Raw genomic sequence first — 15,099 nt, forward strand, 5'->3', positions numbered from 1 at the left:
TATGTGGATAACGTGCATAAACTACTGCAGTGCATAGTGCACAGCTGCTAAGCACTTTTTAGCTTGGGTATTGTTCAACGGGACAAAAAAGCTCATTCAGCTTTGCGGCCCCTATAGCCGCCAAATGTTTAGCATTGTTGTGACATCGCACAGGACAGGACAGCATGGGGTCGCCCTATAGCTAGCCCCCAATGTGTGTGTGTGTGTGTGTGTGTGTGTGTAGAGAGAGAGTAGGGGGTTATATTTGTTGGCGTGTGTACTGTAGCTGTCACACAAATGAACATGGTAAGAGATCTCATGTCCTTGTGTGGTGACACGTGAGAGATGGAGCCCAAAAACAAGAAAAGTGTCCTTCAAGTGCAGCAAATTGAGTTATTGTTTCTGCACAAAGGAATGTATGAAGAAATAATAAGAATGTCGGATGATCTCTTGCGGATTCATCCATTTCTTGCTTTATTGTAATTGCATACTTTCCATTAAAAGAAAAGCTTGTTTCCTTGATTACTTTGATGTAGAAATGGGAGCAAGGGAGCAATTCACATTCATTCGGCACTCTCCCTATCTCTCCTCCTCCTCCTCCTCATCCTCTTCCTCCTCCTACTCTACCACCCAACCCTACACCCCCTTCCTTTTTTCCTTCTTTTCCTCTTTTGTGCTAACAGCAGAATTCCTATTTATATATTGGCAGTGGAACTAAATTACTGAAAACATCTCTGAGGGCGAGCCAGGCAGAACAGATTGGTAGCCCGCTGTGTTGTGTCAGTGCCCCCTACTGGTAGATGGGGAAAGTTGGGCAAACACACATTAGCATTTAGGCTCATGGGTTTCATTTCAAATAATAGAATAAGGCAGTGTGAAACAAATCGAATATATTTTCATTATTAAATGTTGAAATACAGTCTTATGTTGTATATAAACATTGTTTTAAGGTAAATTAAATCACATTTAAGACATATTGAACATATTTTCAGTCAAAACATTAGCAACAATGCTAATAATTATCAATATTGCTTCAGTACGATGCTTAGGTCATATAAATGTTCATGTAGGATCATATTAGTGCAAATTTCAATCTGTTACGAGTCGGGTGTGAACACCAAAAAATGCCAGTAATGCTGAGAAAAAATAAATTTAGCGGTTAATCTCACAAAAAGACCCATAAAACAAAATAACAAATTCAGGGTCAATATGCCGCTATACGGTGGACTTTTGAAAATTGCCTATTTTTTGTAGTTGAAATATCATGTACTTGTCCCGAAACTTGAAGGACACGTGTTCAACAGATGGGCGACACTTATTGCCATGCATTAGCATTTTCATCATTGCATATGGGCGGAGCATGGCAATGAAGTTTTATGAGCCACCATGAAACGGTAACATTATGTTAAATTGAGCCCCTCGTTCAGGGTTCACTCACCATCGTGAAATTTGTTTGAGTTATGAGTAGGCTGCAAGAATGATCGGAATTGGGTGTAAAAGATCAGCTTTTTCAAATGTCAGGATTTATTTGAAGTCATTGGCTTCCATTTAAGGGGATATACATCCAACCCATTTTGGCAGAAAATCGAAACCAAGATTGATGAACTTGATGATATTGAACGACCAACTTCCTTTTTTTACATTAGTTTATTCAGATGAAATAAAATATTTAAACGTAATTTGTTGGTCACTTTAATTTGTGCTGCACAAGGTTTGCAAAAAAATGTAAAAAGTTGTTTTCACTTTGTTAAAACCACAATAGTAGGAGTAGAAGTAGTATTAGTAGTATAAGTTGTTGTGATAATAGTAGTGGTAGTAGTTGTAGTAGTAGCAGTTATACAGCTTTTGAGAAAATTTAAATATTTTAGTTGAGCCTTATAGTGCGGAAAATACAGTCATTGTCTTGGAGGGACTTGCTGTAAAAACTTAAATGTATGTATATAAATAAATAAATTAAAAAATAAAAATTATATATATATATATATATTTAAAAAGGCAAAGAATAAAGAATGTCCACAGGTCTTCTAAAACAACATTAAGACTAAGACATTATTCAAGTCATTTACACTAACAAATCACCTCAAAAGGTTGTTAATATTGCTATTCCAATGGCACAAGGGGTGGGGGTGGCTGGGGGTCTTGGCCCCAGTTACATCAGTGTCATCTGCCAAGCTTATTTCATGCTCAGTTGAGCATGAATCAATTTCTCTCTGGGAAACAATTACTGAAGACTGCAGAGGTGTTTTATTTCATCCAAGTTCCCAATCACAATATTTGAATCAAATCGTTGCACTCCTCCTAACTTTTCTAAGCTGCAATCCAAACTCATTAAATGTCCGCCGCTCACGTGACGCTTAAAGTGTTCGACAATATTTTGGGACGTTCGAGTTTGGAATGGTTATGAGCGGCTGTTGTAGGTCGGTAGCAATTGTCGTTTTTTTTTATTTAACCAACTTGTGATTTGGCATCACGTTCTGTCCTGTAAATCCACCTTTTGTAGAATTTTCATCAACTTATTGCATTTTCAGTTATTTATTTGTAAGACCCTCCTACAATCTCATTACATTTTGACCCTAGTTTTTTGCTCAGATATGCTTTTTACGATGCAAATTACGAAAAAAAATGTTATAGTCTCAAGTGCCACCAGTAAGCATTAGGTACCATGACATGGGAGTGGAGGGGTCAGACCTCGAGGCAGATGACAGAGGCTTCAGTGTCCTATCCATGATAATGAATGCTTTGTCAAGAGGAATCCATCAGAGGTCACTGTAAGTGGGTTCACGATGGGGGAAGGGGATGAGAATGTCAGGAAAAGTTACATTTTGTCAGCATTTTTAACCCACTAGGCCCTGCTCAGTATTAAATTGGAACATAGCTTTTTAATTGATCGTTGCTGTTTTTTAGGCTATAGTTATCTGATAAATTATGTTGACAGATGCCTATTTAGCCTGTTGTAATCCATTTTGCTATTTTTATTTATCACATTTTTGGTTTCTTTTTTGAAAAAAATGGCTTCCCCCAAAAGGGCAACTTATTTTTTTTCCTTTTTATTGTGTATTCTTTGTCTGGCTTCGCCTTATAGTCCGAAAAATACAGTACTACTGCTTTAACGAAGCATGCTACCACTACTACTCCTACCCATGACTCCCCTGAGCATCAGTGGTAGAGATAATTGATAGTTAAACACAACGCCCATATTGCTTAAGAAAGTTACAGGCTACAGCAGGGGTGGGCAAACTTTTCGGCCCGGGGGTTACATTGACTTCGAAAATTTGACAGATGGGCCGGGTCAGCACAAGATACGATACAAATAAAAAAGGGCATCCGTTAACAGTACATATGAAACATAAACAGAAAAAAAGGACTAAAGTATTAACATACTCATCACTCATCATTAAAGTAAAAAGTATAAATTACAAAGTAAAGTCAAAAGGAATGTATTAAGAAATATGAAAATGTAATTTAAAAAGATAGAGGGGCTGTAAAACACGAAAAACAAATAAGAGTGGACAGAGCTACTCCCACTGGCTTCCGTGTGACGGCGCCATCTTGGAAAAGTAAAATATAAATAAATAAATAAACATTATTTGGACAACGTCGGCGGGCCGGAATTAAAAAGCCTAGCGGTCCATATGTGGCCCGCGGGCCTTAGTTTGCCCATGTCTGGGCTAAAGGCTGACAATGTTTTGCCTACTTTCACAATAAAACATGACTTATGATGAACACTCTCCCTGTGTTAGGCCATTAGGATGAGATTCCTCGTTCACTTGACAGTTACAATAGAAATACATGCTTGGTTGAGGCAGGCTAATAAATAAAAGAAAAGCACCAGGCAGTAACAAGCCTTGTAAAGTGTACCCATGTTTTTTTTTTTTTTTTTTTAAGGACACAGGGATGAATGTTATATTTCATATTACTATTTACAGTGAGGCTTGTGTGTCTGGCCTGGCTTGACACTGCATGACTTACGATGTGGTTGCAGTATAACACGGCGAGCAGGTCCGATTGCGGCGAACAAAGCGCAGCAGAAATTGCCGTAAGGCTCCAGCCTGCTTGTCATATCGCATCCCGGTCTACTGGACATTGTACTGCTCGACACAATGACTCCATGTCAGTTCAAACATATGTAGTACTTACTCATCCGGTCTGAAGCAAACATGCTTCTGGTAGTTTTTTGCATTACCTCTCGGAGTCTACTAAACCTCTCTTAAGGGGAGTTTTCACAGCCACAAATGAAAGACTAATAAATGCGTGGAACTATTCTCATTCTGGGCACGTTTGGTTTCAACTTGAGAGAGTATGGCCCAATTTTCTTGACACAATTGTACGGGTTTCTGCGAATCAGTTCATTCTGAATCAACTCTGAGCCCGTTAGCTACTCTCTGTGTCGACTTATTTCCTAACGTGTAAGGAAAAATATGGCTTTTGATGATTTATTGACTAATCAATTTGTACATGAAAGATTACCCAAATAACTAATCAATGACAAGTGCAATATGCAATGATTTAGGTCAAGGTTGTCAAACTCGGGTTGGGTTTTCTATTAAAATGTTTTACATATGCCCAAAAACATTGACTACTCTAAAATGCCAGTAAGTGTGTGTGTGTGTGTGTGCATGAATTTGTCTTTAAATGAATGGTCGTTTGTCTTTACATACCTTGCGATTGATGAGTATTCTGTTCAGGGATAGGCTCCAGCAACCCTGTGACACTGGTGAGGATAAGCGGTTCAGAGTTCTGAAAATTGGAATGTTTCATATATGTTATCTACTAACTCTATTTTTCAATTGATGCAGCCTTATACAATTATTTATAATTATTTCTTTTCCATACTTGCAATATTCCCCATAGCACATCAACACTGTGACGGGACGTTTGGTCGTCGGTCATTTGGTCGCCGGACTTTTGGTCGCCGGACTTTTGGTCGCCGGACTTTTGGTCGCCGGACTTTTGGTCGCCGGACTTTTGGTCGCCAGACTTTTGTTCGCCGGACTTTTGGTCGCCGGACTTTTTGGTCGCCGGACTTTTGGTCGCCGGACTTTTGGTCGCCGGACTTTTGGTCGCCGGACTTTTGGTCGCCGGACTTTTGGTCGCCGGACTTTTGGTCGCCGGACTTTTAGTCGCCGGACTTTTGGTCGCCGGACTTTTGGTCGCCGGACTTTTGGTCGCCGGACTTTTGGTCGCCGGACTTTTGGTCGCCGGACTTTTGGTCGCCGGACTTTTGGTCGCCGGACTTTTGGTCGCCGGACTTTTGGTCGCCGGTCAAATGTATTTAGATATTAAACAGTACTTAGATATTAAAATCTCTCTTTTAGAAATTAAACTCTCTCTTAGATATTAAACTCTCTCTTAGATATTAAACTCTCTCTTAGATATTAAACTCTCTCTCTCTCTCATGAAAATAATTTTGAGAGCTGGTTTCAACAGTAAACTCTCTGTCACCATTTGACAGGCGACCAAAAGACCAGCGACCAAAAGACCGGAGACCAAAAGACTGGAGAGCAAAAGACCCGCGACCAAACGTCCGAGCACCCATCAACACAGCTACTACACTTAGTTTAACATAATAGTGTTAAATAAACATTAAACATTTGCTATTTTGTAAAATAAGCATATATACAAAGTACAGTATATCTCGCTTTATTTTTCTTACGGAAACCGAGATCCTATTTCGGAAAGTTGGTGTGAAAAACCAAAACTGAATCATGGATCAATTTAGATTTTCTCAAAAATGTGATAGTATATCCGAAGCTGGTGTTTGCAGGGATGATAAATGCACGAAAATGCTCGGGTGTATCATGGCCGCCATGTGTCATATTAAACATATGCCCCCCTTTTGGAGGAATGATGTGATCTAATCCAGGGGGACAACTCAGAACCTGGACCCCGTGGGGGCTACGTGGCTACCCGGCGTCACATGACAAGATTTCCTTCCTCAGTGTCACTACCAACTTGCTAAAATACGACTAAATCTATGCGACTTGTTCCACATTCGCACCGAGTAAAGCGAAATTATTTACAAATAAACCAAGCAAGCAAGCAAACTGACCAATAGCTGCATGACAAATGAGTCACATGACCAATCACCATTTAATAAATTGTCTTTATACTGAGAAATGAATAGTACAATGAGCACTAAAATGTCATTTTGACTGATGAATGAGTAATAAAATGACCTGTAGACTGAGAATAAAAGCTCTTGAGCGCCCCCTATATGAGGTCCGTGACCCTCATCTGAACCCCCATTTAAAAGGGATTAAATATATTAAGTAGCAGTGGTTATGCAGGTATGCTTTTGGAACAAAGCCTTTTTAATGAGCCTTTTAATTGCCCCTTTTATAGCTGCAATTAGCATTTTAATGACAGGCGTGTAATTAGGGCTGGGAAAGGATATGAAACCTTAATAATTATTATTATTATTACACCACTCTATTCTCATATGACGGCCACCTGACACACATAATAAACACAGTTATATTCGGTCAAGTGTATGTATGATTATTCTGTATATAAAATAGTACAGGATCCTAACATGAAATGTATTCGATGTCTTTTAACGTCACTGTTATTTTGATTGAAGTATTGTTTTTGTTTATAATGATACCCAGCATGTTTTACTGTATTTTTGTAGCCTAAATGTTAGTATTTGTGGTCATCCACGTGTTTTGTTGCATCTACTGACCTTTTGAAGCATACTTGAGGATCCCATACGACGTTCGCTGTCATTTTGATGAGTTTGTCAACATTCGGTTAAGTTGATTTAACTGAAATTGTATGTTTTGTTCTCACATGTCAAACAAACATTATCTACTGACCTCTTCCTCATCGGTTTCAATGATAAAAGTCCACTACTGCTCTCTGGTGGCGAAGGGCAAAACCGCAGACTAGATCTTTATTGCACTTTGGTGACATCTGGTGGAAGAAAGGTGTTATTACGACTTTGGGTCATGCAGAAAGGAACTAATTATACTACTATGTATTTTTGTGTTACAAAAAGAATCTTTAACCTCAAAATGCTTGTTTGATTTGAATATTGTTGTTGATTTTGAGATGAGTAGAAATATAAATGCTACATGATTCAAAATAGATGATTTTATTGTATTTGAAGGTATTTTCCTTGTTTTTTTAAGCTTTGTTCTTAATGTGTCTGATATTGCAATTATTAGTTTTTTTCAAACATAGGTAATCTTTTAATGAAATCATCAAAGTTCTAAAATTGTCTCCTGATATTCTTTTCTGATTTAAAAAAAAGTAAAAATTGCTTTCAATTACAATTTTTCTTTAAATATTATTTTAAGCTAAATCTGAGATATTTTATGTAAACAAAAGTACAAATAAAACCCAAACGTATACAAAAACAAAATAAATATATGTATTTCTTAAGATGACAATTGCTCCATACAAACTGACACTTGATGGATAGTCAGAAGAATATGTTTAATAAAAATAATTAAACCTCAGTTTCCTCTACTGTATAGAACTTCATAGAAAGTAATCCAATAAATTACAAATGACTCTCCCGTTCCTTTTTTTGTCTTCCTTTCGACTACATAAAATTACTTTTTGACTACAGAGAGCACAAATAATGAAAATAAAAAGACAAAAACTGACCATGGTGACACTTAGATATCATCAAAAGGTTGAAATCAAATCCAAGATGAAATAATAATTAAAAAAAATAACGTTTCAGTGATGACATAAATGACCCCTTCCTGTACAGCAGTAGTGTGTATTTTTCGTGTGATTGTACCATAATAATATTCACGTATGTATAAGGGCACTACAAGAGAAGAAAGAAAACAAAAGTGTATCTTGTGTAAATCACTGCAAGCTTTTTTTTCAGTCTCGGTAATTCGACGATTGACCGTGAAAATGTGTTGTTAACCTAACAGTCCACAAGAGGGCAGCAGAAAAGGTACTTCGGCGTCATTTGAATTCCAGTGTTTGCGGTTCTCCCCAAAGCACAAGCAAATAAGAGAATTGAAAAGCAGAGGTACAAGATAAGGGCACTTCTAAGTCTATTTTAAGCTTTTAAAAAAATAAAATAAAATAAAAAGCAACACACCAAAAAACTAGCGTGAGTGCCACTGACTGCAACAGATGTCCCATTCGTTTTTAAAACTGGCACTGGAAGTTTGGAACAATCAATGTTTTTTTGTGTGTTTTTTTGTTTTTGTGCTTGTGCCCCTAAGTAAGTTATTAATGGGGAAGAGAGTTGGGACCAATCGGGAAGCTCTTGACTAAGGAAAACTGGGGGAAGGTGGGATTTTAGCACAGTTGGAAGGCTTTGAGGAGAAAAAATGGATTAAAAATAACTGTGCATGTGGGTTAGGAGGTGGATTGATTTGAGGTGAAGGTGCACTGGATTGGTTGGCAGTCAATCACAAGATGCAAATTGTAGGGAAATAAAAACAAACTTTCACATTCCTGTTCATCGTCATACCTACGAACGACTTGCGGTCGTCGGGAAACCTGAAATTCGTGTTTTTGGGGGGGTAGGTGGAAGATTGGATTGGAAATTGAGAACTAAAAAGGGGATTTGGGTGATGAAGAGAATGAAAAATGACAGACTTAAATGTGAAAAGTCTGTTTTTGGAACATGATGTATTCTACAGCTTGAGTGACATTCGTTAGCTGCCCGAGTTATTGCTCACATCGTCGTGATCTGCAAAGCAACTGTGTCATATTTACAACCGAATACCACCGTTGAAATATATTAAAAAGTACATCTCAACGTATTTATAATTAATAAAATTAAATCCTGACTTAATAATATAATGCCATTTCTTCTTTTTTTCTCGTTTTTTTTCTCTTCTTTTTAAAACAATACAATGTCTTCCTCTTTCTACTCAAATCCGACATGCAAAAAAAAATCTCCGTAAAAACAAAACAAAACAAAAAAAACGTGCTACCTCATCCAACCACGTTTCAAATTTAATTTCAGTTCAGTTCTGTTCTGCGTTTTTTTTGTTTGTTGTCATTTTTGCTTTATTACACAACAATTTGGTTAGTTATTTACATGTAGAGAAATGGTAAGTGCTGGGAAGGTGATTGACAGGTGGTTGGTTGGTTGGGTGGGTGGTAGGGTGGTGGTAGGGGGGTAGGGTCCACTTATATGTAAATAGAGGAATACGTTTTGTAACGGGGTTTGGTACATAAATAAATGAATATTTATTTCATCAGTCCTTGCTGGAATCGGAGTCGTCTGAGGAGGAGGAGGAGCTTCCAGATTCGGACGAAGATGACTCCGCCTTACCGCTGTTGTTGTCTTTGGGTTCCTCCGATTCGTCGTCGTCGTCATCGTCCTCGTCTTCTAATGTTTCTAATTTGACGACGGGCGTTTGAGAAGATGGAGGATGAGGAGTTGGAGTAGGAAGCGGCGCGGGATCGGGTTGTGTATTGGACGACGTGGGTAGGTTAAGGCCTGGAGTGAGAAGCATCCCTGGGTATAGCATACTTGACAGCAACAAAGGGTTGAGAGGAAGAGGGGGGCTGGAAGTGGACGAGGCACTTTGAGAGGACGCCACAGCGGGGGCGGATACGTCGTTGTCGGCGGGGCCTTCTGTCCGTTCTCCGGAAGGCTCTCCCGTGGTGGTGGCGCCGCTTCCCGTCTTCTCCTCCTCGGAGCCTCCTCCTTCCTGATTGTTCCCCAACATGGCGCCGCTAACGCCTAGCAAGTTAGGTAGTCCTGCCATGCCAGAGAGCATCATGGGAAACATGGCGGCTAGGTTGCTAGCCGCTAAGTTTCCGGCGTCGGATGAGGGTAAACCCATGAGGCCGGCGGCTAGCAAGTTCTGCTGGAAGGCCTGAAGGTTACTCAGGTCCATGCCTGCCATTAGCCCATTGGCTAGGAGAGGGTTGAGGCCCAAGGCGGAAGATGTCGTGGAGGAGGAGGTCGGCGTCATGGCTGCCGACGTCGTTTTCATGAGAGGATTCTTCGGACGACGGCCTCGTCGGCTTACCTCCTCGGGAACGATGGGGCCGGTTAGGATTCTGTCAAACATGCTGGCGGGGAGGTAGCCCTAAAAGAAAGGGGAAATTAATAGGAGAAAACATGGGAAAAAAGACCCTCTTGTGCAATGTTCCCCTCTAAGCCAGTGGTGTCAAACATACGGCCCGCGGGCCGGATTCGGCCCGTCTGGTGGTTTGGTACGGCCCGGGGAAGAAAGCTGCATTGTATAAAAAAAATGAATTTTCTTTAAAATATGTAGTTCTTGTATTATCCACTAGAGGGCAAATTCCAAGCAAGACGAATAATTGCTGTGAAAGTTATTCCTTTGTTCAAATTGCTTTCCAGATGTTGAAAAACAGTGTTTTTAAATTCCACAAGGCTGGTACTAAATGTAAATTAGAGGGAACATTGGGTCTAACGATTCAAAAAATTGGATCAATCAGGCTTGAGTTGTAATTTAAAGTGAGTTTTGCTAAAAAAATAAATGTCATTCTCCTAATATTTATTGGAGTAAATGTATTTTTCCTTGTTAAAATGTACTTTTTAACAATGTGGGTGACAAATAGTTTCGCCCATTTGTTTAAATGAGGATGCTCATGACTAGTTGGTGTGCTACGAGACAAAAAATGGCTATTAAACGTCAGAACGGAGTGCGCTCAGAAAAATTAGAGGGAACCAAGACTATTTGCACGGCAACACGCTCGTCACATAACATACAAAAATTTAAATGAACTTCGATTACAATGCAGACACACTCAAAAATAAATATAATCTAACCTTACACTAAACTTAATTCTAATTTCTTTTCAAATTTTGATACCTTTATTTTCCCAAGTTGGCTCTATTGGCCCCGCCCCCACCCTGACTTTCAAATGCGACCTATCGAGGGTTGTTTGCTTTTGTATTCTCTTCAAAATATTCAGAAAATAATGCACACAAATGTCCTCACAATAGCATAACGCACGGCCACTTACTAACGAGTGTCAGTTTATTTAATTTACCTATCACCGTCAATGGTAGCCAATGAGTTGGATAACATCAAATCCCCAGCCTGATTTCATAAAGAAGCTTGACGTACGTTTCCAACAAGCTCCAAAAATAGATTTCCATTCCCTAATCCTTTGACGTACATAACCTTAGTTGCTCTCTTACCGACTGTTTGACGACATCGGCCCATTCTGGCGGAACGCCGTATTCTGGATTCTCCTGAAGGAAGCGGCACAGATCCTTGAGAGGAGGCGCAAAAGCTCCCCCGACCTTCAAGTCAAAAATAACATACATTAAATGAGGAGACTTCAAAACAACATTTCTGATTTTGTTCTTCAGCTCACCAAAATGACCAATTTTATTCTTTATATACATCATTTCAATACTAAAAACGGTTGTACTGGAACTATTAAAATAATACCACTTCATTATTGTTGTTTGACCATATTTTAGTCTAACTAAAAGTGCAAATATATTAGTTATTTATAGCAATTATTTATTAAATGGGAAAATGTGTTGACTCAATCTGACCACAAAATTTCTGACAATATTTTTGTACATTATAAAAGTCTTAAAACTGCGAGGAGTCACAATTAGCAGCCTTTATTGGTGGAAGGTCGTTACTGCAATTCCATATTTTGGCGTTTCAAATATAACCGTAGAACACTATTTAGAATATGTGTCAAAGTGGCGGCCCGGGGGCCAACTCTGGCCCGCCGCATCATTTTGTGTGGCCCGGGAAAGTTAATCACGAGTGCCAACTTTCTGTTTTAGGATCAAATTAAAATAAAGAGTATAGATGTATATTAAATTTCCTGATTTCCCCCCTTTTAAATCAATAATTGTCATTTTTTAATCTTTTTTTTCAGTTTTTTAAGTTAACAAATAATTTTGTAAAACCTACAAATATATTTAAAATAAGCTAAAATAAACATTGTTTTAGATCTATAAAAAAAACTAAATATTCAGGGATTTTAATCCAGTTCTTTTAATCCATTTATTAAAAAATAAATCTAAAAAATTGTATTTAAAATAGTCCGGCCTACATGAAATCAAGTTGACGTTAAAACGGCCCGCGAACTAACCAGACTGACACCCTTAACCTAGAATATTGTTGATCGTAGTTTTTGAAATGCCACCCACCTTACGGGCGTTCCTCCTGTTAATAATTTGCACGCGCTCCTCGCCAGTCAGGCTGTTGACGTCGATCTTGTTGGGATTCCGGCATCGGTGCCTCTTCTGTTTAGGTCTCCCGTCTTGGACGTGGAACTGAAGAGGCATCTTGTTCATACCCTGCGCACCAACAACAACATGTTAAAAAAATGTAATATAACCACAAGGTACATGAAGCCTAGTATGTGGTGGACAACATACAGGGATAAAGGCACCCGTATCAGCCACAAAGCCGGGGTGTTCCTTCAGCCACTGGTCCAGATCTTTCCTGGTGGGAGCGTCGTCCCCAGCCAGCCGGGTGCCATCTTTGAGGTTGATGACCGGGACCCTGCTCTCAACACTTTCCGGGGCCGGTCCAGAGGTCTGTTGGCTGTACCCTGTCATAGTAGCCATGCCCACTTGGCCGATACCGCCCCAACCAGGAGCCAACTGGAAACACATCATTTTTTTTCTAAATGACAGCGTTCTTCAAGGTGACCAGGATTTTAACTAATTACCAAACACTTTGTTAGGTACAAAGTACTTTCTTTGTGACTTTTGATGTCCACAGTTTATTAACAAAACCCTTTTAAGCTGCTCCCTTATAATGATCATAAAAATCCAATTTAATGAAAAAAATAAGATCAAGACTGAATGCAAGTTATGGTCTTTTTTTCTCTGTTTCTTTGGAAAATGAAGTTATTTTTTGTCTTTTTTTTAAAGGAATTACTCGGTATTCAGTAAATATGATTTGTTTCCTTCAGCTGCTCACCTGATCCAGAAGCTGCTCCCTTATAATAATCATAAAAATCCCATTTAATGAAACAATTAAGATCAAGACTGAATGCAAGTTATGGTCATTTTCTCTGTGTTTCACTTTGTTATGGTCATTTTTCTCTCTGTTTCTTTGGAAAATGAAGTTATTTTTTGTCTTTTTTTTAAAGGAATTACTCAGTATTTAGTAAATATGATTTGTTTCCTTCAGCTGCTCACCTGATCCAGAAGCTGCTCCCTTATAATAATCATAAAAATCCCATTTAATGAAACAATTAAGATCAAGACTGAATGCAAGTTATGGTCATTTTCTCTGTGTTTCACTTTGGAAAATGTAATTTTTCGTCTTTTTATTTTATTTTTTAGAATTATTCGGGATTTTGTAAATACAATTTGTTTCCTTCAGCTGCTCACCTGATCGGGGACCTGAGTCCTATTCATAAAAAGCAGGTCCATGCCCTCCACGTTCTTCCTCCTACCCCGTCGCCGTTTGACCACCGGCTGGCTATCAAGCACTCCGTTCAGCCTCATTGCGCCAGCAATACCTGAAGGCACTAAAATAAATAAAACAAAATACATTTTAAAAAATAGCCACAAACTGTATATCCATTCATTTTGGGAAGAACACGAGTACTTACCATTCTGGAAGCTGCATTGGGGCTTAGTAATGTCAGCCAGCCCCGTGTCAGAGGCGTTCTGCAAGTCGTGGAGCCGGGCCAGATACTGTTGCTGGGCTTGGGGTCCCTCCTCCGAGTCCAAGGATCTCTTTAGAGGTAGCCCCTGTTTCTGGAAGGTCAACTTGAGCCCTCCCTCCTGCTGCACAGAGACACAAGTTTAGATTAGTTGACGACTCTTAGGGGAAAATGTCAGAAACTCTTTTGGCAAGTTGTCTCAGAGATGGTTATTTCAAAACTAAGGTGTTAAATCCCTCAAAAAACACAGACTTAAACACAAAGGTTTTACAAATTGAAACAAGGGTCACTCAAAAAAAAATAAAAAAAAATGGGACAAATCATTGTTAGGCCTCAAAATCGCACTTACTTTGTTCTTGTTGTTATTCTTATTGGGGAGGGTATTAACTAAAACGCTATCCAATAAAAGCTCAGAATAAAATTTGGTGGGAATATTCTAGTTTGATCCTGGGAGCCATGTTTAATATTTTATTAAAGATTTAAATTTAGACTTGTAATAACGTGTAGTTCCCGAGTTAGACTGTAGAGGAAACTTAGCAGTCGTAGTTCATTTTGTACTTGTTTTTGGTTAAGATATTTTGAATTTCGCCATTTTGGCTCATTTTTGACCAATTCTGAAGTTAAAATGAGGGTGCCATTGGCAAATATTTGTTAGTAATGTTATTTCAACACAACTCACTCGCATAAAACAGCACTTAGCGAGCAAAATTATTCCGACACATTTGCAAGAAATCAAAATTTCTAACCGTCGAGGAAAATCTGAACCTCTCAGGCTACTACAATGTCATCATTTGTGCCTAATTCCAAATAAGGGCATAAGATAAATAAGGGATGTCTTCCAATTCAAGCCTCCCTACAAAAGAACACAACTGACATCCCTTAGAAAAGACAGAGTGCGACGACATGGCCAACATGGCGGCGGAGAAGCTGAAGGGGGTGGGACGAGGCGGGAATGGGAGAAATCAACATACATCGTTCATCTTGACTGAGAACTCCTTGTTTTCCGCAACATGCTCGGTCACCTTAGACCCCTGAGGCGAGGCCGAGGGGTCTTCGCACAGGCTGCCGTCCAGGAGCTTGGTGGTGTAGAAGGACGCCACGGGACCGCCGGGTTCGTAGATTCGCCGCGTGGCTGGCCACTTGCCCTTCAGCACCGCCTGGCAAATGCTGTCCAGACGGTTGATGATGACGCGGTCCTGAACGTGGGCAATGCAAAGAATTCATTGGATGCTGAATGAAGGAGTTTGTCTCGGTTTTTAGTGAACAGATGGTGATGGTGACTCACCTTTGGCCAATGGGAGACGGCTAGCATGTATCCTCCTGTCTGCAATTGATGAGTCAGGCAATTGGCAACGCCGTTTTGGGCCGTATGGGGATCTTGAGCCTCGTGGTGGAGGGCTCCTAGAGAGGCCACGCTGTCCTCATCGTAGGCTTTCACACTTGGAGGTTCGGGCGCTGCGGACATACCAGGATGTTATATATATTTTCTAATGCACTGATTTATAGCAATTATTTATTAAATGGGAAAATGTGTTGACTCAATCCAACCACAACATTTCTGAC

At 39.5% G+C, this 15,099-nt stretch overlaps 1 protein-coding gene and 1 long non-coding RNA gene across 5 annotated transcripts in view; both read right to left on the bottom strand.

Annotated features, from left to right (window-relative positions):
• Positions 1–2,107: 2,107 nt before the first annotated feature.
• Positions 2,108–6,816, bottom strand: LOC144194590 (uncharacterized). Its single transcript, XR_013325927.1, has 3 exons — positions 6,662–6,816; positions 4,638–4,716; positions 2,108–2,745 (listed from the first exon to the last, which is right to left on the bottom strand). It is a non-coding gene; the product is annotated as an uncharacterized LOC144194590 (long non-coding RNA).
• A 581-nt stretch (positions 6,817–7,397) lies between these two features.
• Positions 7,398–15,099, bottom strand: part of chd9 (chromodomain helicase DNA binding protein 9) — a 58,495-nt gene continuing 50,793 nt past the window's right edge. For 2 of the 4 annotated variants that reach the window (XM_077712444.1, XM_077712447.1), the window contains 8 exons: positions 14,822–14,991; positions 14,508–14,732; positions 13,483–13,660; positions 13,259–13,398; positions 12,293–12,520; positions 12,062–12,211; positions 11,084–11,188; positions 7,398–10,001 (listed from right to left, as the gene is read on the bottom strand). In XM_077712444.1, coding sequence (XP_077568570.1) covers positions 9,159–10,001; positions 11,084–11,188; positions 12,062–12,211; positions 12,293–12,520; positions 13,259–13,398; positions 13,483–13,660; positions 14,508–14,732; positions 14,822–14,991 — 2,039 coding nt within the window. In that variant the 3' untranslated portion in view covers positions 7,398–9,158. The remainder of the gene's footprint in view (positions 10,002–11,083; positions 11,189–12,061; positions 12,212–12,292; positions 12,521–13,258; positions 13,399–13,482; positions 13,661–14,507; positions 14,733–14,821; positions 14,992–15,099) is intronic. The other 2 variants (XM_077712446.1, XM_077712445.1) reach the window with 2 other exon arrangements.

The sequence above is a fragment of the Stigmatopora nigra genome, chromosome 3 (assembly GCF_051989575.1).
Source record: "Stigmatopora nigra isolate UIUO_SnigA chromosome 3, RoL_Snig_1.1, whole genome shotgun sequence".
Lineage (NCBI taxonomy): Eukaryota > Metazoa > Chordata > Actinopteri > Syngnathiformes > Syngnathidae > Stigmatopora > Stigmatopora nigra.